General features: G+C 38.7%; 2 protein-coding genes and 1 long non-coding RNA gene across 3 annotated transcripts in view; 2 read left to right on the top strand and 1 right to left on the bottom strand.

Annotated features, from left to right (window-relative positions):
• dhrs1 (dehydrogenase/reductase (SDR family) member 1) overlaps positions 1-26461 on the bottom strand; it is a 64201-nt gene that overhangs the window by 11132 nt on the left and 26608 nt on the right. The window lies entirely within an intron of this gene.
• On the top strand, positions 1604-26397 carry LOC139214174 (uncharacterized). Its single transcript, XM_070844937.1, has 55 exons — positions 1604-1678; positions 1821-1910; positions 2027-2107; positions 2241-2303; positions 2397-2459; positions 3374-3442; positions 3578-3661; positions 4657-4743; positions 5605-5688; positions 5796-5858; positions 5957-6043; positions 6237-6326; positions 6434-6517; positions 6605-6667; positions 6847-6909; positions 6999-7067; positions 7207-7290; positions 7605-7691; positions 8082-8165; positions 8279-8341; positions 8469-8519; positions 8667-8756; positions 8843-8932; positions 9021-9083; positions 9165-9227; positions 10102-10170; positions 11561-11644; positions 11788-11874; positions 11987-12070; positions 12188-12256; positions 12340-12429; positions 12520-12609; positions 12716-12805; positions 12893-12982; positions 13079-13159; positions 13879-13941; positions 14039-14185; positions 14355-14417; positions 14709-14777; positions 16096-16179; positions 20760-20846; positions 20967-21050; positions 21159-21227; positions 21311-21400; positions 21491-21580; positions 21687-21776; positions 21872-21961; positions 22058-22138; positions 22349-22411; positions 22681-22743; positions 23246-23314; positions 25662-25745; positions 25916-26002; positions 26123-26206; positions 26315-26397. The coding sequence occupies exons 3-55, from the start codon at positions 2029-2031 to the stop codon at positions 26395-26397; spliced, it is 4197 nt and encodes a 1398-aa protein (XP_070701038.1). The 5' UTR covers positions 1604-1678; positions 1821-1910; positions 2027-2028.
• Positions 16924-17715, top strand: LOC139214532 (uncharacterized). The gene is made up of 5 exons (XR_011585462.1): positions 16924-16990; positions 17081-17170; positions 17277-17366; positions 17462-17551; positions 17648-17715. It is a non-coding gene; the product is annotated as an uncharacterized lncRNA (long non-coding RNA).

The following is a 26461-nucleotide window of genomic DNA, read 5'->3' on the forward strand; positions in this document are numbered from 1 at the left end:
TGTTGAAGATGATGATCCATTTTGATTTCTACAAACTATATGTCTATGTGTGTGTGTGTGTGTGTGTGTGTGTTCAGTTTTTCAGATCATCTCACTGCAAAATCAAATATGGGATTTGGAACAGGCAGCATCAAGAAGAGGACAACCTAGTCTTCAACTCAAGACAAGAATTCAGAGTAAATTGTTGCCCATTTGCATGTTTGCAGAGACGGTTATAAAAAATTGTCTGTCTGTAGTTTAGGCAGTACATTTCAAGCAAGACTATGTCACTTTTGAGACAAGAAACAACACATTTCTCCTTCAAATTTATCGTTCAATTCATTAATAAAAGCATCATAGCTCAAGTCAACACACAGGGGTTTTACTGCTACATTGTTACTTTGGATGGAGTCAGCAGTTGCTTATGTGGCTAATGTTAGATAATGATAGAAAACTTTTGGTAAATATCGCTGTTTAATGCACATTACTATAAGTCCATTTGTGCTGCGAATAGTCGCTTAGCCTTTTAGCTAAATGATTCAGCTGAATGAGTTAACTGAATAAGCTAGATAGCTGAATGAGTTAGCTGAATGAGCTAACAAAATGAGTTAGGTAAGAGAGTTAGCTGAAGGAGTTAGCTAAATGAGTTAGCTTTAGCTGGATGGGTTAGCTGAGTGAGCTAACAAAATGAGTTAGGTAAGAGAGTTAGTTGAAGGAGTTAGCTAAATTAGTTAGCACTAACTGGATGGGTTAGCTGAGTGAGTTAGTTAAGGAGCTAGCACTAGCTAGATGGGTTAGCTGAAGGAGTTAGCTCGATGAGCTAGCATTAGCTGGAGGAGTTAGCATGAGTGAGCTAAGTTTACCAATTTATGCTAAACACAAGTTAAGCATGTAGCATTATCTCATGATTGTCATTTGATGTTATATAATCTCGACATTTGTAAATTTAGATAATCTAGTTTTTACATCACATCACTTTATATCTTCAGTCTGTTTAGAAGTGTTGTATGTCTGTGTTCATGCTTTGTTCTCTGCTTCATCACCTTCACTTTATCAGCCCTACGACAACAGCTGGACAGGAAGGTCAGTGAGCTGCGAGGCAAAGGAGATGCAGGCTCAGTTGGTTAGTACAGTACATCTGCCAGTGTTTTCTTTACAATTAACAATGTTAAAGGTTAGGAATGTATCGTTTTCTGACACACATGTTCTCTGTTGGTGTGCCAGTGCTGCACCTTATTTGTGTGCACAGTAACATCCCAGTGATGGAGAAGCTCATCAGTGACCATGTTGAGAAATCCAAATCTGACATTGCTGGTGAGTCCCTACTTTGTGTTTTGAGGTCTTGACAGTATTGTAGCTCCTGCCAAATGTTCTATGTGACATACTTTATGCTACTAAGGCTCTATTTGGTTACTTTGTCAGATTACCAAAGGAAATTTAGGCAAAGAAGTGAGCTCCTCACGCTTAAGGTTAAACAGTTGAGTGAGGACGAGAGGAACAGTGAACTTAGTAAGTGTGCAACTCAACAAAATGCACTTTTTTATTTTCATTGTTATGTTTACTAACTACAGCATTCATTTGACATCCTATCATATCTTTTTTTCTCCAGCCAAGGAAATTATAGTGCTGCAGGCCCAGATCGACAGTTTTAGACTGCTAATAGACAAAACCAAGGAGGTGGCTGACTCTCAACTGAAAGGTGAACGACCCTGCAGCCCTAAGAAAATTGGTTTACTTAACTGTATGAGTTTGAGAGTCACACTTGTGCTTGTGTAATGTGTAATCTTATATGTACACTTAACGGCAAAGTCAGAAAGACATCATTGTATTTTTTTTCTTAGATCTCAGAGTTAGCTTGGAGGAATTGAAAAAACAGGAAGCAAACTTACAGAAACAGCTGGAGGAAGCAAATAACGCCGAGGCACAACTGAGTAAGTATGAGTATGAAAAAGAAACATCAAATTTAAAAGTTTAAATAAATAAAAATATGTATGTACTTTGGAAAATAAATCTCAAGAAATACTGTCTGTTCTTTTACTTTGAAAAGTCATGAAAATCATCAGCGTAATGAAAGATGTGAGAGAGCTGCAGGATGATGAGCAACAGCAGACACTCAGTCCAGCCACCAGTGAGTCCTGCTCTACAATTTAGTTCCTTAAAGTCAGGCGAAAAAGCAGCCAATGGTTACCAAAAACAGTTGTAATGTACATTTGGTGGCTAGCACTTACACAACTATCTTACATTTCATTGTTTTAAATCAGCTCTTCAGACTGTGCTTCAAGCCAAAGAAAGGGAATATGCCAAAGCTCAGGCGAAAATAAATGGTGAGTCCATTTAAAACTTCTCTGAAAACATCAAAGGTGACACCATTTCAAGTGAGTGTTTTGATGACCTGACTTCACCTTTCTGTACAACAGAGCTGCAGAGAAAACTGCAATTTAACACCGAAGAATGCTCTGGATTTGAGGAGAGATATAATGGTAAGTTGTAAACACGACTTCAGCCAAGACTGACAGATATATTTATAGAAGCATTGCAAATAGATAGGCTACCTGAGTCCTTTAGGGGTGATGCTTCCAATAAACTTGCCAAATGCGATCGTTGACCAGTATAATGCTCTATTAAGGAAAATTAGGCCTCAAATCTGTTTTCAGACCCCAAAAGAAATGGAGGGGCTAAGACCCCCAAACGTTTAGCTGTATAAAATGGCATGTGAACTGGCAAAATTGGCTAAACATTGGTAGCTGGAGGGAGAAATGGCAAAGTGGATGCAACCTGAAATTAATATGGCAACACAATTTAAACCATTGCAGGTCCTATGTCAAAAATTAGACAAAAACTCAGGTGTGCAGGGCATCAATCCTAATTTCTATTTTCTAAGATTAGGAAATTGTTTGAGTGCTCAGATTAACCCTGAAACACTCTCAAAAGCTTTCCTTTAAGGAGTGGATCACTTCTTGAGTGAAGACTACATCTTGTGAAACAATGATAGTAAAAAGACAGAATAAGAGTAAAGATATAATTAGAAGGTAGGACAGCTTTGTCAAACAACCCAAGATACAAGCCGAGAAAATGAATCTGTGTTTGCATTTGTTGATTTATGTATTTCTAATATTTTTAAACATACAGAAATGTTAGTAAATGCATATGTATATAACTTGTCATGCAAGTAAGTGTGTCTATATATGTGTATGTGTACATATAGTGTATGTATTTATTTTTTGCTCCTTATATGTGTTTTTTATATTTTGTCTGTTATTGTGTGCTTTATGCTGTTGACTGTATAAAATTAGATTAAGACATTAGAAAAAAACATCATCAGTTAAAGGCTCTGATACGTCATGGTCACGGTTTAGTTTCAGCTGTGGATTGCTTTATCATGTGTCTCTATCAGAGATACAGACTGAACTTGAACAGAAGATTGAAGAACTGAAAAGAACTGGAGACTCCAAAACAGCACTCAGTGAGTAAGGTTACAGTGTAATTTTGGCATTATCACCTCAGTACAGTGCATTATTCACATTATAGATGAAATCTGTGCTGCTCAGTTTCTCATCTGATAGTTAAGCTGTGTAGTGATGTGTTCTCTGCTTGTCAGTTCTGACTGTGATAAACCTGCATGATGAGCTGAAGACTCTGAGAGAGCAGATCTCCGCCACGGAAGACCCAGACAGGATCTCAGGTGAGTCACAGTGGTTAGAGTGAATGTTTGAAATCGTAAATGAAATTTGTATAAAAAGACAACTCTGGTATTTTTAAAGCTGGGCCCTCCTTTTTACATACTTTGGGTTTGAAATGGCTGGTAGGTTCAAAAACGTTTGGAGTTGGTCCAGTAGATCTCTGCCAGCAGCTGAGAGTGGGCTGTGTAGAGGCTACAATGGATGTAATGTAATTCTTTGGGGAAATTGGACCAAAGTACACTCACTAAAAGTGCTTCCTATGGCTACCTAGAGGCACAGATTGTTGAGTGGCTGACAACATTACAGACAGGATCCCTACAGAGATAGATGTGATAGATATATTTACATCGGAGTTGCTGGTCTACAGCTTTCTCTAATAGGTAGTTGTTTGTGTTGTTGTGTGACTTTTGTGTTTTAAAGGGTTAAAACACAGTTCTCACACAGTGAAACATACAATAACATAAGCTAACTGATCACGGCAGCGGTAGACTAACAACCCCTGTGCTCTGGGAGAAAAAGTCAATAGAGTGGGTGGGTTTGATTAGTGCTGTTTCTAATTGAACAAAAAGGATCGTATAGGTCTATTTCTTTAGGGATCCTTTCTGAAATGTTGTGAACCACTTCGCATAACAACCCGAGCCTGTAGAACACAAACACAAGCACTTTTAGTGGACGTACTATGATCGGGTGCAATTTTCCTGACCCCTGAAGAATTACATTACAGCCACTGTAGGTCATTTGCTGTTGCCCCTTCTAGGCTGCTGGTGGAGATGATCTATCGGACCATATTTCAAATCAATAATACGTAAAAAATAGCGCCCATGTTTATGAAATACTGAAGTTATCCTTTAAAACAATTAGTTAGTCTGGCACTGAAAAATTTCTGTTCATTGCTTGATTTCCGAAACAGGTTGAAAGAAAGATTTTAGGTTTGATATTGAACATTGAACATTGTTTTCCTTCCTTAATTTGTCATTGTCTCTCTGTTTGCTCACAGAGCTGCAGAGGCAACAGGAAAAGAAACAACAAGAACTGGACTCCAAGACTAAAGACATAGAGAGAGTGATTCCCAGCCCAAAAATAAGTGAGCACCCTGATTTGACCTTCTGTGTCCTAAGCAACTAAGTAGACGCAGGGCTAAAAAGTGAAGTTTTTACACGGCACTAAGAGAACTTAGGTAACTTCAGTTAACATCTTGGACTTTTGAGTGACAAGCTCCGACTGCACATCAAAAATGTAACGTCGATGGAGGAAGGTGGCTGCTGTAAAACTTAAACGACAGTAGCAACAGTGTCTTCAAGCTAAAAAGTCTTACAGTCTTAGGAAAGAAGCCGCTCTATAGTGTGGTGGTAAGACAGCCGATACGTCTGTATCTCTTGCCAGATGGCAGCAGGATGACAAGGTTGTTGCTGGCGTGGGTTTTCTCCTAATATCCTTTGAGCTCTGCGCGGGCACCTCACCCTACCTTGCCTCACTCCACCTCACCTCAGTAAAACAAACTTACACAAAACAATCAATCAATGTTCATCATTGATGTTAGCACCACTGAGAGTCCAAGACTTATGAAGGTCCACAGTCTGACCATGCTCACATGCCAATCCTTTTGACATGTGTTTACAGTAGAGTCAAGAGGGCTGTCAAAGTAAAGGTCTAATTAATAATTCTAAGGTCATATTCATATGGGCACTAATAGCTGAGTAAAACAGAATGAAATTTACAGAATGAGACATCATCAAATCAGAGGATCGTGCTAGTTATTTAGTTGGTGAGGGCTTCTCTTTTTTTTTTCTGACTGCATTCTGCATTCTTTTTAAGTTTTCCATGTCTTTGTTGTCATGTCATGTCAATGGTTTCTATGCACGAATTTAATTTAGAAAAAAATAGACCAGTAAGTGGTTGCTGTTCATAGACTCAGTCAAAGTCACTGTCTGTTTGTCTGTTTCAGTTTTAACTATCATTGAGCTGCAGAGTGAGATGTGGGACCTTCAGAAAAAGGGTGTCAACGAGACCACCAGTGATCATGTAAAAGGTTAGTTTAAAATGCCAACTTAGTAATTCAGAGTGAAATCATTTCAGAAATGTAATCACTAATGATGAAATGCAATCTACATTTAAAACCATTTACTTTTTTCTCAGAGTTGCAAAACAGAGTGGACGGCCTCATCACTCTAATAAACGACAGAGAAAACACAAAACAGAGTGAGTTTGAAAAAATGAAGAGAAATTCTGCACAATCTGATTACAGAATATTTGGAAATAAACTACACTTTTGCCCTCTCTGTTCTGATGTGCTTCAGTGCTAAAAATCCTGACACTGCAGAGTCAGGTGGATCAGCTGCAGAGACAGTTGTCAGACGCTCAGACACAAATCACTCAGGCAACCCGTAAGTGTCTCCAAAGATTCTGTACAAGCCCTCTGACAACAGGAGCACCATTTAGAATTAATGGGTTTGCAGCTAATATATATTAAAACATCAGGCAGTAAAAGTAAAGTTAAGGAAGCAAGCAAATTATACCCTGATGCAAAGGGAAATATTGAAGTGTTTCTTCACGTTGCAACATTGTGATTCGTCTCAGAGCTCAGAACTGATCTCAGGACAAAAAGGGAAGAGCTGCAGAAATATCTCAAGGAGCTGCAGGAGAAGAATCAGACAAACAGCAGGTTGAGTAAGTAAAGAGGGAAAACATTGTCTACATTCATTACTGACAAATATTGTGAAATATATTTATTACATATTATATATATTACAATGTATTATTTCGTTTTTTCTCAGTTCTTTCAGTGACGAATCTGCGCAACAAACTCAGAAATCTCGAGATCGAACGAAACATCGGCAACACGACTTTAACAATTACTTGTAAGTGTCACATTTTCTCCAACATCGCTCAATTCACTGCACAAACAATTGCTGTTTGACAAAGTGACTCAAAACTGACTTCTGTAGACCTGAGGGATCGACTGAAGGCAGTAAAGGCAGAGCACTCTAGAGATCAAGCGGAGATCAAGGGTAAGCTGTGAACTTTTGGTCTGATTGTTAGTTATTTTAGTTGCAGTGATAAGACAAAGGGAACCTGTTGTTTCTAAGGCCGAGGTCAGGAGTCAATTGATACTTTCTTAAGAGGTAATTGTCAGAAATAGGACTGCTCTGAAGCTTCGATAACCCGACACCCTCTTCTTACACAACAGCGCTGCAGAGGAAACTGGAATTAAAGACTGAAAAATGCTGTGGATTTGAGGAGAGATATGATGGTAAGTTGTAAAGATGACTTAAGCTTAAGTTTCTGATTAGTCATGGTTTAGTTTCAGCTCTGGATTGATTTATCATGTGTCTCTATCAGAGATAAAGACTGAACTTGAACAGAAGATTGAAGAACTGAAAAGAACCGGAGACTCCAAAACAGCACTCAGTGAGTAACGTTACAATGCAATTTTGGCATTATCACCTCAGTACAGTGCATTATTCACATTATAGATGAAATCTGTGCTGCTCAGTTTCCCATCTGATAGTTAAGCCATGTGTTGATGTTTACTCTGTTTTTCTGTCAGTTCTGACTGTGATAACCCTGCATGATGAGCTGAAGACTCTGAGGGATCTAATCTTCACCACAGAAGACCCAGACAGGATCTCAGGTGAGTAACGGTGGTCATAGTGAATGTTTGACAATCTACCATTGACCATTTATTTTTGCATTGAGGAATTCTGTTCTAATAAATTATTTTTAAAAGATATGCAAGTGCAATCAGATTATTTAATTTTGTCAATTTTACTGAAATAAGGGACAGTGTTTTGGACCACATCGCCTCACCAGCAGTCAGATGTTGCTATTATTAATGATTTTGCTATGCCATTATATCATTGCATTATCTCATTTTTCTTTTCTGGTTAGTTTTTAAACACTCAGTAGAAGACTAAGTATTACAGTTATTTCTTTGTCTTCTCTCAGAGCTGCAGAGACAGCTGGAGAGGAAGCAAGAAGAACTGAACTCCAAGACTGCAGACGTACAGAGAGTGATTGCCAACTCCAAAATAAGTGAGTTCGTTGATTTGATCCTCTGTGATCCACTAAGTCCAAATCATCTTTATGGGAGTAACTTAACGCCTGCCGTCAGACTTGTCAGCACTTAGAATATCAGGTTTGCAGGTTTGTGTATCATCTTAATTTCATATTGTCCCTCTGAGTTTCAGTTTAAATACAGGGAATATACTGTATATGCTTTTTTGTGATAGAGTGGTTCTGCCAACCTTTTAGATGACAGTTTGAAAATGTGTGAGGCTACAGATCTGCAACTATTGATGAAATGAAATAATTCATGAAAGCTTTTGAAAGACTTGTGATCACATCAGGAGTCTGTTGTATGCAAAAAGTCTGACTAGTCGACAATAAACTCAGTCAGAGTCATTGCATGTTTGTTTGTTTCAGTTTTAACAATCATCGAGCTGCAGAATGAGATGTGGGACCTTCAGAAAAAGGGTGTCAATGAGACCAGTCGTGCCCGTGTAAAAGGTTACTTTATTTAAAAATGCCAACTTAAGAGTTCAGAGTGAAATCATTTGAGAAACTGAATCACTAATGACAAAATGTAATCTACATTAAATGCTATATACTTTTTCCCCCAGAGTTGCAAAACAGAGTGGATGGCCTTATCACTGAAATGGACGACAATGAAAACACAAAACTGAGTGAGTTTGAAATAACTGTGAGCAGAAAGGTTCTCAGAAAAGATGTGCTTGTCTTTCATCTCTCTCATAAGGGTCTCTCTTGTTAATTAAACAACATTTTTATCCTCTCTGTTGTGATGTGCTTCAGTACTGAATATCCTGACGTTATCACGCCTCCTCATGACCACTCAGGCAACCTGTAAGTATCTCCAGCTAACCTTTACAAAACCCAAAGCAAGCAAGGCATGACCTGCTGCTAAAGTTGTCTGTAAGATTGTTATTATTGTAGCCTGATCTTCCTCATATAACTAATAAATGTGTTTTGTCTTCTTCAAAATTTTCACAGATCTCACAGATGATCTCACAGCCAAGAGGGAAAAGCTGCAGAAATATATCAATGAGCTGCATGAGAAGAATCAGGACAACGGCAAATTGAGTAAGTTAAGAGGGAACATGGTGACTACATTCATAAATGAGGAAATAGTCTTTCCACTTGTCATGTGTTTGTTCATTGTTCCTCAGTTCTGACAATCACTAATCTGCACAACCAACTTAGAACCCTAGAGCTGGAAAAGCCCAATGAGGGCCAAGCAACTTCCGCTACAATTAACAGTGAGTGTCTCATTTCCCCTTGACATTTTTGAACTCATGTATTAGCAGTGGCTGCTTATAAAGCTGACTCATACCTTACTTTTTCTAGGGCTTAGAGAACAACTGAAAGCAAAAGTAGAGGAGCACTCTCGCGATAAGGCTAAGATTGAGGGTAAGTTCACTACCAGCATGTGTAGGTTTCTGCAACAAGAAAGAAAGAATGAAATTAAGCTGAATGTGATTTATGTACTAGCCCTTCAGAAACAAGTGAGCCAGACCAAGACACAGTATTCCAACAATGAGCAGAAACTTAATGGTGAGTGTCGTCTCTGTTGATGTGTGACTTACTGCCCCTAATGGCTAACAATGTCACACCCTTTTCACCCCATTGAGGAAAATTAATGGGCCTATCTTAAGATACTTAATATTTAAAATAGTCTTCAAAAAAAGTCTTCACATTGTTTTGATTTATTTGGGGATTTGTGGTTTCCCTCATTATTACACCAAGCAGCCCTAGAGCTGAATCCAATTAAAGGATGGAGAGGAAAGCACAGAGATTATCACTCAACATCTTCCATGTCAACCCGTCCAGAATACTTATTTGTCAGGAAAGTTGCAGCCTTAATGGGTAGCTTTTTACTGTCTAATAAAAACTGAACAGCCACAGATGGCTTACAGGTGGAACTAGAAGAACCATTGAACTTAACTTGGTGGGTAAGGAAATCCTTGGTAAAATAATTATTGTCAATATAGACTGGAAGAAGTGTAGAATCCATATACATAAATGTGTCTGTAGTTCGAAAAGATCATTTCATCATTATTGGGAAAATAATTTACCCCATTAACAGCTAACAGTGACACTGCTACTGAGAGTATTTAAGCTGTCAAATAGTTTGACAAAGTGGGTTTTTCTTACATGACAGTATCATCTGCATAAAGTGATATTAAAATATGTTGTGTCATAGACTGTGAGTGGCTCACGATCTTGTGATTGCCAGATAGCCTGAGTAATAAGGGGGAGAGAGGGCAACCCTTGCAAGACCGTAAGACAGAAAATCTTATTGAGCAGATGCTGCTTGTCAAAACCACAACTATTGTTCACACTCCCAGACTGCCCTATTTAAGGCGTTTGAATGTTTTATCTTGTTTAGTCTGTTGGATGAACAGTTATAACAAATGTGTCTTTATAGAGATGCAGAATGACCTGGATACAAAACTGAATGAACTACAGTCCAAGTCTAACACTGTGACTTCACTTGGTGAGTGGTGGTGTTATGTTACAGTTTTGTTTTGTTTTATTTTAATAATAATTTAATAATTAATAATAATAATTCTATTGTAACTTAATGTAATTTCTGACCCATAAAATTTCCCCAGCCCACCTGTGTTCGAGTGGAAGTTAATTTTGTTAATTTTTTGTGACCAATTTTTTATTGGATACAGAGTAAGGATACAGAGATGTGGTTATCAACTCAATTTGGCTGAGAAGTCTATGCGCACACACGTTTCCAACCCACTCTGAAGGAAGTTCGTGAAATCGTCAAAAAATTTAATCTATGATTTTGTTTTCTGTGGACATGAATTTTGTATTCTTTTGTGTGTCCCTGAGCACAAATTTCAAACCAATGTATCTCTGTTGGATAATCTTTTTCGTTTCTATACCGTGTCTTTTTTCTGTCAGTAGGACTACTGTAGGACCTGGGAGCACAGTGGCTGTGCTGTTATTTCTCATTTTATATTCAGTTTTTAGCTATAACTGCTACATTACTCAACATTTAACATTGTGTTCCTCTCTTTATTTTATCAGTACGCAGCGTTCCGGAAGGTCCGCTGCCAGTCAAAAACATTTGTTTGATAAGTCAACAATACAAGCAGTTTATGCTATGAATCCATTCCACAAATCCATTTTACTTAATTTCTCCTTCCATCCTGAATAGTCATGTTTTGTGTCAGTTGTTAATGGCCTAAGGAGCTTGATTGTTTCTATGGAGGCAAAGATGCTCAGCTTTTCCTCACTGTGACCGCTTCCTGTTAAACATCTCTCAACATAAAAACACGACAGTGTCCTTGACAGCGCAACAATAAGGAGGACTTCCGACGACGTTAAGGCCATCTGAATTATTTCCTTTCCTGAATTATTTCGATTCTAAAGACAATCAACTGGATGGATGGTCATAGCATAAACCGTGCATATTGTTGACTTATCAAACAGGTTTTTGACTGGCAGCGGACCGCCAGACTGCCGTGGACTGTCCACGTGTCCATGGACAAAAATTCATAAATTAAATTTTGTGACTATTTCACGAACTTCCGTGAGACTTAGTTCACATCTCACATTTCATTACAAAAGTCTCAAGAGATCAAACAGAACAAACAAAAACAAATCAACCAAAAGGGAAAACAAAGACTGCGTTGTCATTTTCCCCTGAGGAGGTACACAAAGAGGAAAATAAACAAATGAGAATATATAAATACGATGAGGTGTGGAGGGCATAACACTCCTGGTGTTGTGTCAGTGCTGCAGTGCATTCCAGTTTTTAGGTAATACGGTGAGACTTGTGTCATGTTCAGTTTAAAGGGTGATGAAAAACTGCAGTGAATTTAAATACTGGTCTTTAGTTTAATTGCTTTTAAATCTGTGTCTTTCAGCTCTTCACATTTCTACATTAACCCTGCAACTGGAGGAGCTAAAGAAACAACTACAAAACACTGAATCTGAAACCAAGATTAAAGGTCAGTGTGTCTGCGTTTCCTTGCCACTGCCAAAGAATGGAAATGACAATTTAACAAAATATAGAAGTCTACTGTGCAGCTTCCTGACATGGTGAACAAAGGATATGCAAATTAAAAGTGTTTCTTTTTTTCTTTTACTACAGAACTTCTAAAAATTATAGCTGAGAAAACAAATGAGCTGGCCCAAAAAACAGAGGATCTAAGAGCAGTAAGTGCTCAACCACATAGATGTGAGTAGAACATGATTAATAAGTCACTGAAAGAATCTTCTTCAATCATCATGTATAGCCAAGATGAAAAGTTATACATGCTAGACTATTATAATCAATGTTCTTCTTCCAGTTCTAAGGATTATAACATTACAAACAGAGATTGAGAAATTGGCAGATGTGGCAAAAAATAACACAGATTACTTGAAGATTCAAGGTGAGTGAAAGAAACACATCCTGACAGAGCAATGAAAATGTATGACCTCTATATATTTTGAATAAAGAGTAAAACAAAATGTGGTCACAAGAAATAATCGTGTTCTCTTGTCTGCAGCACTCCAACAACAGTTGAATAATTTGATTAAAGGAATTCAGGATGAAAACAATGAAAATACTAAACTGAGTGAGTCATCGTGAAAATGATAGAACAATGTAATTATAACTTGAATCCACTGAATTCATCTGATCCAGCGTTTCTTCTACTAGTATTTCAAATGTTGGCTCAACAAGATGAAATAGCAATACTGAAGAAGCAAAAAGAGAGTCAGACAAAAGCAGACTTGGAGAAAATTAAAGGTGGGAGGGAGTATTTACAAGTCCCATTTATTCTGAATGCTTTTTTACATGTCTTGGTGAAATCAAACGTCCACTTTTTCTTTCTCTGAGATCTGGAAAGTGAACTGGAGGACATCAGAAATCAGATCAAAGAGAAGACACAGTTGCTGGACTCCAGTGATATGAGGATTGCTAACTTGTGTAAGTGTTCTGTTCAGCTTTGGTCAGAGCAAAACTACATAATTATCAGATGACGGCAGAAGACTAAAAGCAGATTGCTTTGTCTTTGTTTTTGATTTTTGTTTAGCTGCTCAGATTATGGAACTTCACAAGAAAATCAAACCACTGAAAGCTGAGATATCAACTCTCAAAGAAGCACATGCTGAGAAGCTCAAAGGTAAAGAACACAGTGTGACAGTTACATTGAAATATGTATGAATTATTTTTATGATTTTGTATTTACTTCACTTTAAATCATTTTCAGAGCTTCAGAAGAGACTGGATCTGACTGAGGGGAAACTGCAAGACAATAAGAATCAACTAAAGGATGCAGATGCAACTAATTTCAAATTGAGTATGAAAATTTTTTCATTGTTGCTGTTTCATGTCATGATGTTTTTGGTCCTTGGAGCACAAAGTAACACTGCAGCTGTCTATGTGTGTCTGCTAGTAATGGAGATTGCTGATCTGAGGACAGAACTGAAAAAGGCCCAGAATCAGGCATCCCAAGCTGCTACACAGAATATCAACGGTTTGTCAATCTGTTATTTTCCATCTATTGTGTCTCTGCTGTCATCCAGCACATTATTTCTCACTGTGCATGCTAGAGGAGGTCAGGTAAGAATTCGAACATGCGATGATTAAATCATCTGTCTGTTTGGTAAAGGAACATCCTGGAATGTTGTTGTAAAAATGTTTTTTGTTTTTCATGCAGTTGTAAATATTTAATGTCTTCTCCCTCAGAAATGGAAGAACAACTACAAACACAACAAAGAGAGATCAGAAAACTTGAAAATACGAATAAAGGTATATACTGTGCATTTAAAAGAATTTAAAAGAATAATCTGACATTTTGGAAAATATGCTTATTTGCTTTATTCGTAGAGTTAGATGAGAGGATTGTAACTACTCACATGTTGGTACACTATAAAGCTACAGCTAGAAGCATGTCACAAAATGCGTCCTGTTTTTACAGGGGGTCAATTGCCAAACTGTGAAATCATAACCTGTGCTTGGTTGATTTTTGCAGTTTATAATAGTGAGCTTTACAAGTGCTGGTGGGTGGACCAGAGATAAGCTAAGCTAACCTGTTGACTATAGCTTTATGGTTACTGCACAGACAAAGAGTGGATTTGATCACATCTCTAACTCTCAGTAAGAAAGCATTTCCTAATATGTTGAGCTACTCCTATAAACAAGCTCTCGACACTTTTAATGCATGTCAATGTTTCAACCTCCTTTCTCTGTCAGACTTAAAGCAAGAGGTGAACGAACTGAAAATGTGCTGCACTGATGCCAACAGCCAGTGTACTGGTGAGATCCTCATTATGACCTAATAATCACTCTACATATAGCTGTCCTTGAGATCCAGTGTGTCGTGATGCAGTTTTTGAAATATTTCATCAAAAAGATTTAGAAAGACAACTGAAAGAGTTCCAGGAGGATGCAGATCACCTGCAGAAGCAACTGTATGAAAAGGATGCCATAGTTAAGCAGCTGCAGCAGGAGTTAGAAGAAGAGACCAGGGAGAATACAAAACTGCAGCAGGAACACAGCAGTAAGTTCTTCTCTCTGCAATTCTGGCATTATATCCTCAGTACAGTGCATTACTCACATTATAGGTGAAATCTCTCCTGCTCAGGTCATCTGACAGTTTGTGTCAAAAGTATAAGCTGTGTAGTGAAAAAAGGAAATTAAGTTGAACATGACTGTGTTTTTTGTACTAGCTCTGCAGAATCAAGTAAACCAGACTGAGGCACAGTGTTCTAATACTGAGCAAAAACTTAAAGGTGAGTGTAGTCTCTGTTGATGTGTTACTTACTGTACCTACTGGCCAACAATGTCACACCCTTGCCACTCCATTGTGGAAAATGAACGGGTTTATTGTCTATTGTAAGGTAATCATTGTTACAGATTATGCCAATTTTAGCCTATGGTGTACCAAATTTCCCTCAATATTGTGCCAAGCCAGAATCCAGTTAAAAGATGGAAGGAAAAGCACAGAGAATAGCAACCCATTTCATATCACTTTATGCAGATCATCTGTGGGATGAGCAGTTATTACAAATGTGTCCTTATAGAGCTGCAGAATGACCTGGATGCAAAACTGAAGGAGTTACAGTCCAAATCTGACTCTGTGACGTCACTAGGTGAGTGATGTGTTACAGTTTTGCTCAAACTGTACTGTCTCATTATCTAAAGTAATTTCTGACCCATTGAATTTTCTCTTCCCATATGTGTGTGGAAGTTTAATTTATGTTAAATTCTTCTCACAAATCTTTTTCTGTTCCTGTGAAGAACATTTAATAGGTGCAAAGAGTCACCAGTTTCTTGTTTGGGGTTTCTTGTTGAGATCGTATTTGTCAAAATGAGATCCTTTGATGACGGTCAAAAAAAGAAATAGCCAGGTAAAGGTGGGGACCTGAGCATGAACAGCTATAACTAGTGCTACCTAGATAGAGTTGAGCTCACTGTTATGCATGCACTGGGTGTGGAACCAAACTCCTGGAGAGGGGCAGGACTCTCTCCTTTTCTGTAGTTGCCCGTGGTGGGAGGCGACAGGCGATGTGTAGGGACATGCATAAGACGTTTTTTCATTTGGCCTCAAAGAAGTTCTGGCAAACAACTCAGGGAGGGAAAGCAGGGCTTAACTCAGCCAGTGGTCAGCAGTGCAGGAGAGCTGCTGACTCCGAGTGAGGATATTGTTGAGCAGTGGAAAGAAAACTTCAAGGAACTCCTGAACCCAACCAACATATCCTCTGCAGAGGAGGCAGTGTTTAAGGGCTTGAGGGAAGCGTCATCCTGTAAGGAGTATGGGGTACCAGCTAATGCTACGAGCCATCTGGTCCTTATACAATCAAAGTTGGAGATGTGTATTTGGGCACAAATTCATGTTTCCAGTGAGTTGTGTCCCTGAGAGAACACACTGGAGGGATGAAATATCTCATCTGCCCTGGGAATGCCTTAGGGTTCCCCTGGAGAAGCTGGGACATATGGAGTACCTTGCTTAGCCTGCTGCTACTGCAACCTGGCCGTGGATTATGCAGAGGAAACTGGATGGAAAGAAAAAAATAGATCTGAGATGATTGGTCAATTAGAAAATTAACAGAAAATTCAAGTCAGTCTATGTAAAGATGCCCACAAGTCTCAGGTTCGAGTTTCTAAAATGTCTTTTCTTTTCTTTTTCTTTTTCATACGGTATATCTTTGGTTTTTTCAGTTTGTTGGTTGGACAAACAAGACATTATTATTATTATTTTCTGCTATCTTATGGACAATACACTGAATTGATCAACTGAGAAAATCGTCAATGGATTGCTTAAAAATGAAAAAAATATTAGTTGCATCCCGATAGTGTACATAGAAATTGATGGATTGCATTTGAATGGAGACAGTTAATGTGGTGAGAGTTGTGTAATGATCTGCACATCAGCTTGCACATGAGGAAGAACGTATCTGGTTCTTTCAGCTCTTCAAGTTTCTACATTAACTCTGCAACTGGAGGCGCTAAAGAGACAACTCCAAAACACTGAGTCTGAAACCAAGATTAAAGGTCAGTGTGTGTGTGTGTGTGTTTCATTGTCACTATTTCTGAGATATTTAGTTTCAATGTTGTTTAGATTAAACTCTCCAATGTGTGCATGAAATATGACAATGATTGTGAAAACATGTACGAGATTTCTTAGTTAAAGATATAAAAAACTTTTTGTTTTTGCTCTGCAGAACTTCAAAAAATTATAGATGAGAGAACTAATGAGCTGGCCAGAAAAACAGAGGAGCTAAAAGCAAGAAGTGTTCAACCAGAAAAAAGTGAGTAAAATGGGATTAACAAGTCACTGAAACAATCACAATCACTGCTTTATATGTGCAGTCAAGACGGGAGGTTCTACATGCTAGAACATGATTATCAATGCTTAACCCTTCTTCCAGTTCTACAGATTATCGCATTGCAAACAGAGATTGAGAAATCTATGAATGTGGCTGCAAATGACACAGATTACACAAAGATTAGAGGTGAGTGACAGACACATATCTTCACTAGAGCAATAACAATATTTTTAGAGTAAATAGTGATAACAACACATGCGCTGACTTGAAATGATGGTGTTCTCTTGTCTGCAGAACTCCAAGACCAGTTGAATTATTTGATTGATGGAATTCAAGAGGAAAACAATGAAAATACTAAACTGAGTGAGTCATCGTGAAAATGACAGAACAATGTAATTATAACTTGGATCCACTGAATTCATCTGATCCAACGTTTCTTCTACTAGTGTTTCAAATGTTGGCTCAGCAAGATGAAATAGCAAGACTGAAGAAGCAAAAAGAGAGTCAGACAAAAGCAGACTTGGAGAAAATTAAAGGTGAGAGGGAGTATTTACAAGTCCCATTTATTCTGAATGCTTTTTTACATGTCTTGGTGAAATCAAACATCCACTTTTTCTTTCTCTGAGATCTGGAAAGTGAACTGGAGGACATCAGAAATCAGATCAAAGAAAAGACACAGTTGCTGGACTCCAGTGATACAAACATTGCTGGTTTGTGTAAGTGTTCTGTTCAGCTTTGGTCAGAGCAAAACTACAGAATTATCAGATGACGGCAGAAGACTGAAAGCAGATTGCTTTGTCTTTGTTTTTGATTTTTGTTTAGCTGCTCAGATTATGGAACTTAAAAAGAAAATCAAACCACTGGAAGCTGAGATATCAACTCTCAAAGAAGCACATGCTGAGAAGCTCAAAGGTAAAGAACACAGTGTGACAGTTACAATGTAATATACCATGAAGGAATACATACGCAGATGATTTTGTATTTCATTCATTTCAAATCTTTTTCAGAGCTTCAAAGGAGACTGGATCTGACAAAGAGGCAACTGCAAGACAGTGAACTTCAACTAAAGGATGCAGATGCAACTAATTTCAAATTGAGTATGAACATTTTTTCATTGTTGCTGTTTCATGTCACGATGTTTTTGGTCCTTGGAGCACAAAGTAACACTGCAGCTGTCTATGTGTGTCTGCTAGTAATGGAGATTGCTGATCTGAGGACAGAACTGAAAAAGGCCCAGAATCAGGCATCCCAAGCTGCTACAAAGAATATCAACGGTTTGTCAGTTATTTTCCATCTATTGTGTCTCTGCTGTCATCCAGCACATTATTTCTCACTGTGCATGCTAGAGGAGGTCAGGTAAGAATTCGAACATGCGATGATTAAATCATCTGTCTGTTTGGTAAAGGAGCATCCTGGAATGTTGTTGTTAAAATGTTTTTTGTTTTTCATGCAGTTGTAATTATTTAATGTCTTCCCCCTCAGAAATGGAAGAACAACTACAAACACAACAAAGAGAGATCAGAAAACTTGAAAAGACGAATAAAGGTATGTCCTGTGCATTGTAGTATCTTGAAAGTATAGTCGGACATTTTGGGAAATATGCTTATTGGATTCTTTCAGAGAGTTAGATGAGGAGATTGATGCCACCATGTCCGTGTGCTCTGAAACTGCAGCCAGATGCTGCTTAGCTTAGCGTAGCACAGAGACTGAAAACAGGGGAAATCGCTAGCGTGGCTCTGTCCAAAAGTCTTTAAGTGGGGCATCTTTTTTCAGGGGCTCGTCTGCCAGAAGCACGTGTTACAGTTACTGATGAGCGTCTCATTTCCTATTATTGAAATTATGTACTAGGAGTCGCTTCTTATTAAGCTGAGTCATACCTTGCTTTTTGTAGAGCTGAGAGAAAAACTGAAGGCAAAAGTAGAGGAGCACTCTCATGATCGGGCTGAGACTGAGGATAAATTCCATATGAGCATGTGCAGATTCCTGCAATAAGAAAGAAAAAAGAAACTTGTGTTGAATACGAATGTTTTTTTGTTTTAGCTCTGCAGAATCAACTGAACCAGACCGAGGAACGCTGTTCCAATGTGGAGCAGAAACTTGAGAGTGAGTTTAGTCTCTGATGACTTGTTACTCTTCTGTCCCAGCTAACCAACAATGTCTCACACATTTGACTTCATGGTGGGAAAGGAATATGATTACTGTCTATTCTAAAGTAATTGTAGCTGTCAGATGTAGTAACTGATTGGACTTTGTACCGTACAGAGAGGACATGATATGTATGTGGTGTCAGTGAGTTCCCTCACTGTTGCACCAAGCAGCTTTAGAGCTGAATCCAGCTAAAGGATGGAGGCTAATGCACAGAAAATGTCAATCAAAATCTTGCAAATTAGCCCCTCCAGAAGACGTGTTTCTCAGGAAAGCTGCAGCCTTAACAGATAGCCTTTTTACTTTGGAATTAAAATCATAGAGTCACAGATTGCTGACAGAGGGAGCGAGAAGAATCATTGCACTTAAATCCCCCTCAGATCGCTCTATTCAAGACGTTGAAATGTTTTATGTTGTTCTGTCTGTGGGTTGAACATTTGTCTCATATGTGTCCCTGTAGATGTGCAGGACGACCTGAGTGCCAAAATAAAGGAACTGCAGTCCAAATCTGACAGTGTTACTTCACTTGGTAAGTGGTGGCGCTGGGTTTCTGCTTTGCTCCGATAGTTAGTACAGGATTATTATGTAATGTAAATGATGGCTCATTACATTTTCCCTGCCCACCCTTGTATGAGTGGAAGTTTTGTTTATGTGATATTCTACTTGTTTTGGTTCTGTGAAGAAATTTGAATAGGTAGAAGGATTCAATCATTTCTCGGGTGGAATTTCTCGTAGAGATCCTGTTTGGTGTGGGGAAACTAATGAGCTCCCGGTTAAACGCTGCTATGTTGGAGTTCTCCCAGGGAATCACAGTCTTGTGAATGTGACTGCTATCTGCTGAGAGGAGGATTCTGACTGTTGTGTGAGAGCTAATGTACCCAACAGCAGTTCAGAGTGTCAAGCTGTCTCAGGGTCTCTGGGTGATGTCCTGGAAGGATACTGCCTAGGAGCTCTATATGTCTCCTGGGGGATTTCAATGCTCGTGCGGGCAACAATGGGGAATCCTGGAAGCTGGTGTTTGGGAGGATCAGCCTGCCTGAACTTAAGCTGAGCAGTGCTTTGTTATTGGGCCGCTGTGCTAGTCGTGGGTTGTTTATAACAAGCACAAGCCCTGTACCATCACTGGGTTGCTTGGGGAGGGGTCATGGGAGTTTGGCTCTCTAGTCTACATGTGTTTCGTAGACATTGAGAAGGCTTGCAACTGTGTCCTGTGGGGAGTACCGTGGGGGTACTGTGGGGTACGGGGAACTGAGGCCATTGCTATGAGCCATGTAGTCCTTATATAACCACAGTTGGAGCTGTTTCTGTACTCTCAGTACAAAGTAAAACATGTAAAACATGTTGGCCTCCACCAGGTTTGTCCCTTGTCACTGATTCTTGTAGTAATTGTTATGGACAAGATGCCAAGGTGGTTTAGCAGGAGAAAATGTATGAATGAATGGAAAAAGTAGAGCTGAAAGGAAAAGTCAAGTAGTCAAATAGTCCACTATCAGGAGATTCAAGCTCTTTTAATATAAAACATGCCAAAACTTCTCAGGCTCCAGCTTTTCAAATGTGATCATGATTCTTGATTAGACAAAAAAAACACGTGAACATATCTACTTAGGCTTTGGGGGAATTAGGATGACACATTTTACTATTCACTGCAATTTTGTGGACCAAGCAGTGAATTGATTATTTGAGAAAATAATCAACTGATTAATTGATAATGAAAAGAATCATTAGTTGCAACCCTATAGTGGAAATCAATCAATTTCATTTGAACGTAAGCAGTTTATGTGTTTCTTAAACTAATGTGAGACTTGTGTCACAATCTGCAGGTTAAGTTTTAACAATGAGGAGAAAGTTTGGACAATTTGAATACTGTTCTTTAGTTTAACTGCTTTTAAATCTGGTTCTTTCAGCTCTTCAAGTTTCTACATTAACTCTGCAACTGGAGGCGCTAAAGAGACAACTCCAAAACACCGAGTCTGAAACCAAGATTAAAGGTCAGTGTGTGTGTGTGTGTGTGTTTCATTGTCACTATTTCTGAGATATTTAGTTTCAATGTTGTTTAGATTAAACTCTCCAATGTGTGCATGAAATATGACAATGACTGTGAAAACATATACGAGATTTCTTAGTTAAAGATATAAAAAACTTTTTGTTTTTGCTCTGCAGAACTTCAAAAAATTATAGATGAGAGAACTGATGAGCTGGCCAGAAAAACAGAGGAGCTAAAAGCAAGAAGTGTTCAACCAGAAAAAAGTGAGTAAAATGGGATTAACAAGTCACTGAAACAATCACAATCACTGCTTTATATGTGCAGTCAAGACGGGAGGTTCTACATGCTAGAACATGATTATCAATGCTTAACCCTTCTTCCAGTTCTACAGATTATCGCATTGCAAACAGAGATTGAGAAATCTATGAATGTGGCTGCAAATGACACAGATTACACAAAGATTAGAGGTGAGTGACAGACACATATCTTCACTAGAGCAATAACAATATTTTTAGAGTAAATAGTGAAAACAACACATGTGCTGACTTGAAATGATGGTGTTCTCTTGTCTGCAGAACTCCAAGACCAGTTGAATTATTTGATTGATGGAATTCAAGAGGAAAACAATGAAAATACTAAACTGAGTGAGTCATCGTGAAAATGACAGAACAATGTAATTATAACTTGGATCCACTGAATTCATCTGATCCAACGTTTCTTCTACTAGTGTTTCAAATGTTGGCTCAACAAGATGAAATAGCAAGACTGAAGAAGCAAAAAGAGAGTCAGACAAAAGCAGACTTGGAGAAAATTAAAGGTGAGAGGGAGTATTTACAAGTCCCATTTATTCTGAATGCTTTTTTACATGTCTTGGTGAAATCAAACATCCATTTTTTCTTTCTCTGAGATCTGGAAAGTGAACTGGAGGACATCAGAAATCAGATCAAAGAAAAGACACAGTTGCTGGACTCCAGTGATACAAACATTGCTGGTTTGTGTAAGTGTTCTGTTCAGCTTTGGTCAGAGCAAAACTACAGAATTATCAGATGATGGCAGAAGACTAAAAGCAGATTGCTTTGTCTTTGTTTTTGATTTTTGTTTAGCTGCTCAGATTATGGAACTTAAAAAGAAAATCAAACCACTGGAAGCTGAGATATCAACTCTCAAAGAAGCACATGCTGAGAAGCTCAAAGGTAAAGAACACAGTGTGACAGTTACATTGTAATATACCATGAAGGAATACATACGCAGATGATTTTGTATTTCATTCATTTCAAATCTTTTTCAGAGCTTCAAAGGAGACTGGATCTGACAAAGAGGCAACTGCAAGACAGTGAACTTCAACTGAAGGATGCAGATGCAACTAATTTCAAATTGAGTATGAAAATGTTTTGATTGTTGCTGTTTCATGTCACGATGTTTTTGGTCCTTGAAGCACAAAGTAACACTGCAGCTGTCTATGTGTGTCTGCTAGTAATGGAGATTGCTGATCTGAGGACAGAACTGAAAAAGGCCCAGAATCAGGCATCCCAAGCTGCTACACAGAATATCAACGGTTTGTCAATCTGTTATTTTCCATCTATTGTGTCTCTGCTGTCATCCAGCACATTATTTCTCACTGTGCATGCTAGAGAAGGTCAGGTAAGAATTCCCAGGACTGACATGTAAAGACTAAATCATCTCTAAAATGGTCGTCCTGAAATATTGTTGTAAAAATGTTTTTTGTTTTTATTCAGTTGTGGTTACTTTTTGTCTTCTCCCTCAGAACTGAAACAACAAATACAAACACAGGAAAGAGAGAATAGAAAACTTGAAAAGACAAATGAAGGTACGCGGTGTGCATTGTAATGTGTTGAAGCGACATGTTACATTTACAAATGAACTATTATTCAATCCATGTTTTAACAATCCCTCCTTATTAAGCTGAGTCATACCTTGCTTTTTGTAGAGCTGAGAGAAAAACTGAAGGCAAAAGTAGAGGAGCACTCTCATGATCGGGCTGAGACTGAGGATAAATTCCATATGAGCATGTGCAGATTCCTGCAACAAGAAAGAAAAAAGAAACTTGTGTTGAATACGAATGTTTTTTTGTTTTAGCTCTGCAGAATCAACTGAACCAGACCGAGGCACGCTGTTCCAATGTGGAGCAGAAACTTGAGAGTGAGTTTAGTCTCTGATGACTTGTTACTCTTCTGTCCCAGCTAACCAACAATGTCTCACACATTTGACTTCATGGTGGGAAAGGAATATGATTACTGTCTATTCTAAAGTAATTGTAGCTGTCAGATGTAGTAACTGATTGGACTTTGTACCGTACAGAGAGGACATGATATGTATGTGGTGTCAGTGAGTTCCCTCACTGTTGCACCAAGCAGCTTTAGAGCTGAATCCAGCTAAAGGATGGAGGCTAATGCACAGAAAATGTCAATCAAAATCTTGCAAATTAGCCCCTCCAGAAGACGTGTTTCTCAGGAAAGCTGCAGCCTTAACAGATAGCCTTTTTACTTTGGAATTAAAATCATAGAGTCACAGATTGCTGACAGAGGGAGCGAGAAGAATCATTGCACTTAAATCCCCCTCAGATCGCTCTATTCAAGACGTTGAAATGTTTTATGTTGTTCTGTCTGTGGGTTGAACATTTGTCTCATATGTGTCCCTGTAGATGTGCAGGACGACCTGAGTGCCAAAATAAAGGAACTGCAGTCCAAATCTGATAGTGTTACTTCACTTGGTAAGTGGTGGCGCTGGGTTTCTGCTTTGCTCCGATAGTTAGTACAGGATTATTATGTAATGTAAATGATGGCTCATTACATTTTCCCTGCCCACTGTTGGAGTTGAACAACAACAGCAATGAATGCTGTCAACTAATAACCTATGATACTCAGTTATCCATCAGGGTTAATGAGAACAGGAATGTTAGTCAGATTGTTAAGGTGAGATGGAGAGAGAGTGGCGCCTAAAATGACAAGGTCATAATAAGGTTTCTTAAGCTTGTGTTTTGTAAACTGATCTTACTGACAAAATATTACCAAGGAGTTGGTCCAAGTGTACCTGCAAATTAGGACAGTGGTGTCTGAGTCCAATCAGAATTTAGGCTTTCTTCAGTAGTGTCTGCCAATAACTGAGTCCAGAATAAATTAGTTTGCTGTTCAAGTTTGAGTTTGCCTATGAACTGGAAAGGTATGGTACTAGACCTCATGTCTGTCTCACTGCCAGGACACGGGTGGACTTCGTTTTCAGCCATAACCAACTTTTGGAGCAGTAGAGCTATCTGACGCTTTGGTGTATGAGCTCAGTACAACGTGAATATGTGCACATGGATGAAGGTTTTGCAAGGACAAGGCCTTGAAGATGAAGGTGGAGCTTTCTTCTAAGCCAGGTGCAGTCTTGCCCTGGAAGTACTTGTGCCTCAAAAGTTTCAACAGTCTCTGGGATGCTCACGACAGACATGTTTAATTTGGAGGGCTGCAACCATTGCTGTGGTCTAGTCAACAATAGAAGACAATTCTTCCATTAGTGCCTGACGGAGCTCTTCGTAGTCATTTCCAACAATGGGAGCTTGTGACTTGATAAACTTGTGGATGGCTTTAGAGCTGGAGTTGCATGAGGTAGTTCAATTAGATTCTTATCTAATTCCCCAAAATAGTCCTCACTGTAATGATCACAGTTGTCTGGATCAAAATGTTAAATGTCCTTAGCTATAAACTCAAGCACTTCAAAGCAGGAATACTGTAAGTCACATGTTACAGTCCTCTGCGGTTAGGAAGCAGAGGCTGAACAGCTGTCACTCTTGCTGTAGGGCTTTCTTATTACCTGTCTGAACCTCCTTAAGGAGACGAGCATTTTGTGTTCTAAGGGATTTCTACCTCCTCTTCTACGCCTGCTTTGCTGAGAAGGGTGAGGCTAGTTTGCCTGTGAAAGTTCAACAGGAAGGATGCAGGCGTTTGGATGCAGTCTGTTATTTACTAGTGAGTCTCCTCTGTGCACTCACTGAAAATGATCCTGCTAATGAATCAGGGTAGCCAGGCTTTGGGCTCTGTTCTGGAAGTTTGTTTGTTTGATATTCTACTTTTTTCTGGTTCCTGTGAGGAAATTTTGAATCGGTGGACTCGTTGCTTGGGATGCCTTGTTGAGATCCTGTGTGGTGTGGGGATACTCATGAGCCCTCAGTTGAACGTCACTGTGTTGGATTTTGCTCCAGGGAATCAGAGTCTTCTGCATGTGACTGCTAGCTGCTGACAGGAAGGTTGTGTGTGCTTATGCACCAAACAGCAGCTCAGACCATGTCTTCTTAGAGCTTCTGGGTCGTGTCCTGGAAGGGGGCTGCTGTAGAGACTCTTTATTTCTACTGGGGGACTTAAACGCTCTTGTGGGCAATGGTGGCGTAAACTGGAAGGGGGTAATTAGGAGGAATGGCCTGCCTGATTTGAAGCTGAGTAGTGCTTTGTTATTATTTGTATGGGGTACAGAGGCCATTGCTATGACCCATTAAGTCCTTGTGTAATCAAATTTGGAGCTGTGTTCGTAATCTCAGAGTTCGTGATCTCAACAAAGTAAAACAGAGCACAACATGCTCTCTGGGGTGTCAGCCTCCAGTGATTGTTTGTGATTATCATGGACAATATCTCAAGGTGCCGCCAGGGGGAGGAGAGTTTGGGGACAGTCAGACCAGTCAGTCAAATCTTCTTATATGTGATCATTTCTTTTCTTAGTCTGCTTTGATAACTTTTTCGGACTGTTTGTCGGACAACACAAAACATTTGAAAACATCAACTTCGGCTTTAGGGAAATTAGGATGACCATTCTTTTACTATGCTATTTTATAGACCCAAAAGTGAAATAAGTAATTGAGAAATGAATTAACGGAGTAAGTGATCATGAAAAAAAGATGAATTGCAACCCTAAATTCCACTTGAAAATCAACCAATTTCATTTTAGCACAGACGGTTTATATTTTTCTTAGGACATGGTGAAAGATGTGTCATGGTCTGCAGGTTAAGTTTTAACGATGAGGAGAAAGTTTGGACAATTTGAATACTGTTCTTTAGTTTAACTGCTTTTAAATCTGGTTCTTTCAGCTCTTCAAGTTTCTACATTAACTCTGCAACTGGAGGCGCTAAAGAGACAACTCCAAAACACCGAGTCTGAAACCAAGATTAAAGGTCAGTGTGTGTGTGTGTGTGTTTCATTGTCACTATTTCTGAGATATTTAGTTTCAATGTTGTTTAGATTAAACTCTCCAATGTGTGCATGAAATATGACAATGACTGTGAAAACATATAGGAGATTTCTTAGTTAAAGATATAAAAAACTTTTTGTTTTTGCTCTGCAGAACTTCAAAAAATTATAGATGAGAGAACTAATGAGCTGGCCAGAAAAACAGAGGAGCTAAAAGCAAGAAGTGTTCAACCAGAAAAAAGTGAGTAAAATGGGATTAACAAGTCACTGAATTAATCACAATCACTGCTTTATATGTGCAGTCAAGACGGGAGGTTCTACATGCTAGAACATGATTATCAATGCTTAACCCTTCTTCCAGTTCTACAGATTATCGCATTGCAAACAGAGATTGAGAAATCTATGAATGTGGCTGCAAATGACACAGATTACACAAAGATTAGAGGTGAGTGACAGACACATATCTTCACTAGAGCAATAACAATGTTTTTAGAGTAAATAGTGAAAACAACACATGCGCTGACTTGAAATGATGGTGTTCTCTTGTCTGCAGAACTCCAAGACCAGTTGAATTATTTGATTGATGGAATTCAAGAGGAAAACAATGAAAATACTAAACTGAGTGAGTCATCGTGAAAATGACAGAACAATGTAATTATAACTTGGATCCACTGAATTCATCTGATCCAACGTTTCTTCT

This window comes from Pempheris klunzingeri, chromosome 15 (genome assembly GCF_042242105.1).
Source record: "Pempheris klunzingeri isolate RE-2024b chromosome 15, fPemKlu1.hap1, whole genome shotgun sequence".
Taxonomy (NCBI): Eukaryota; Metazoa; Chordata; class Actinopteri; order Acropomatiformes; family Pempheridae; genus Pempheris; species Pempheris klunzingeri.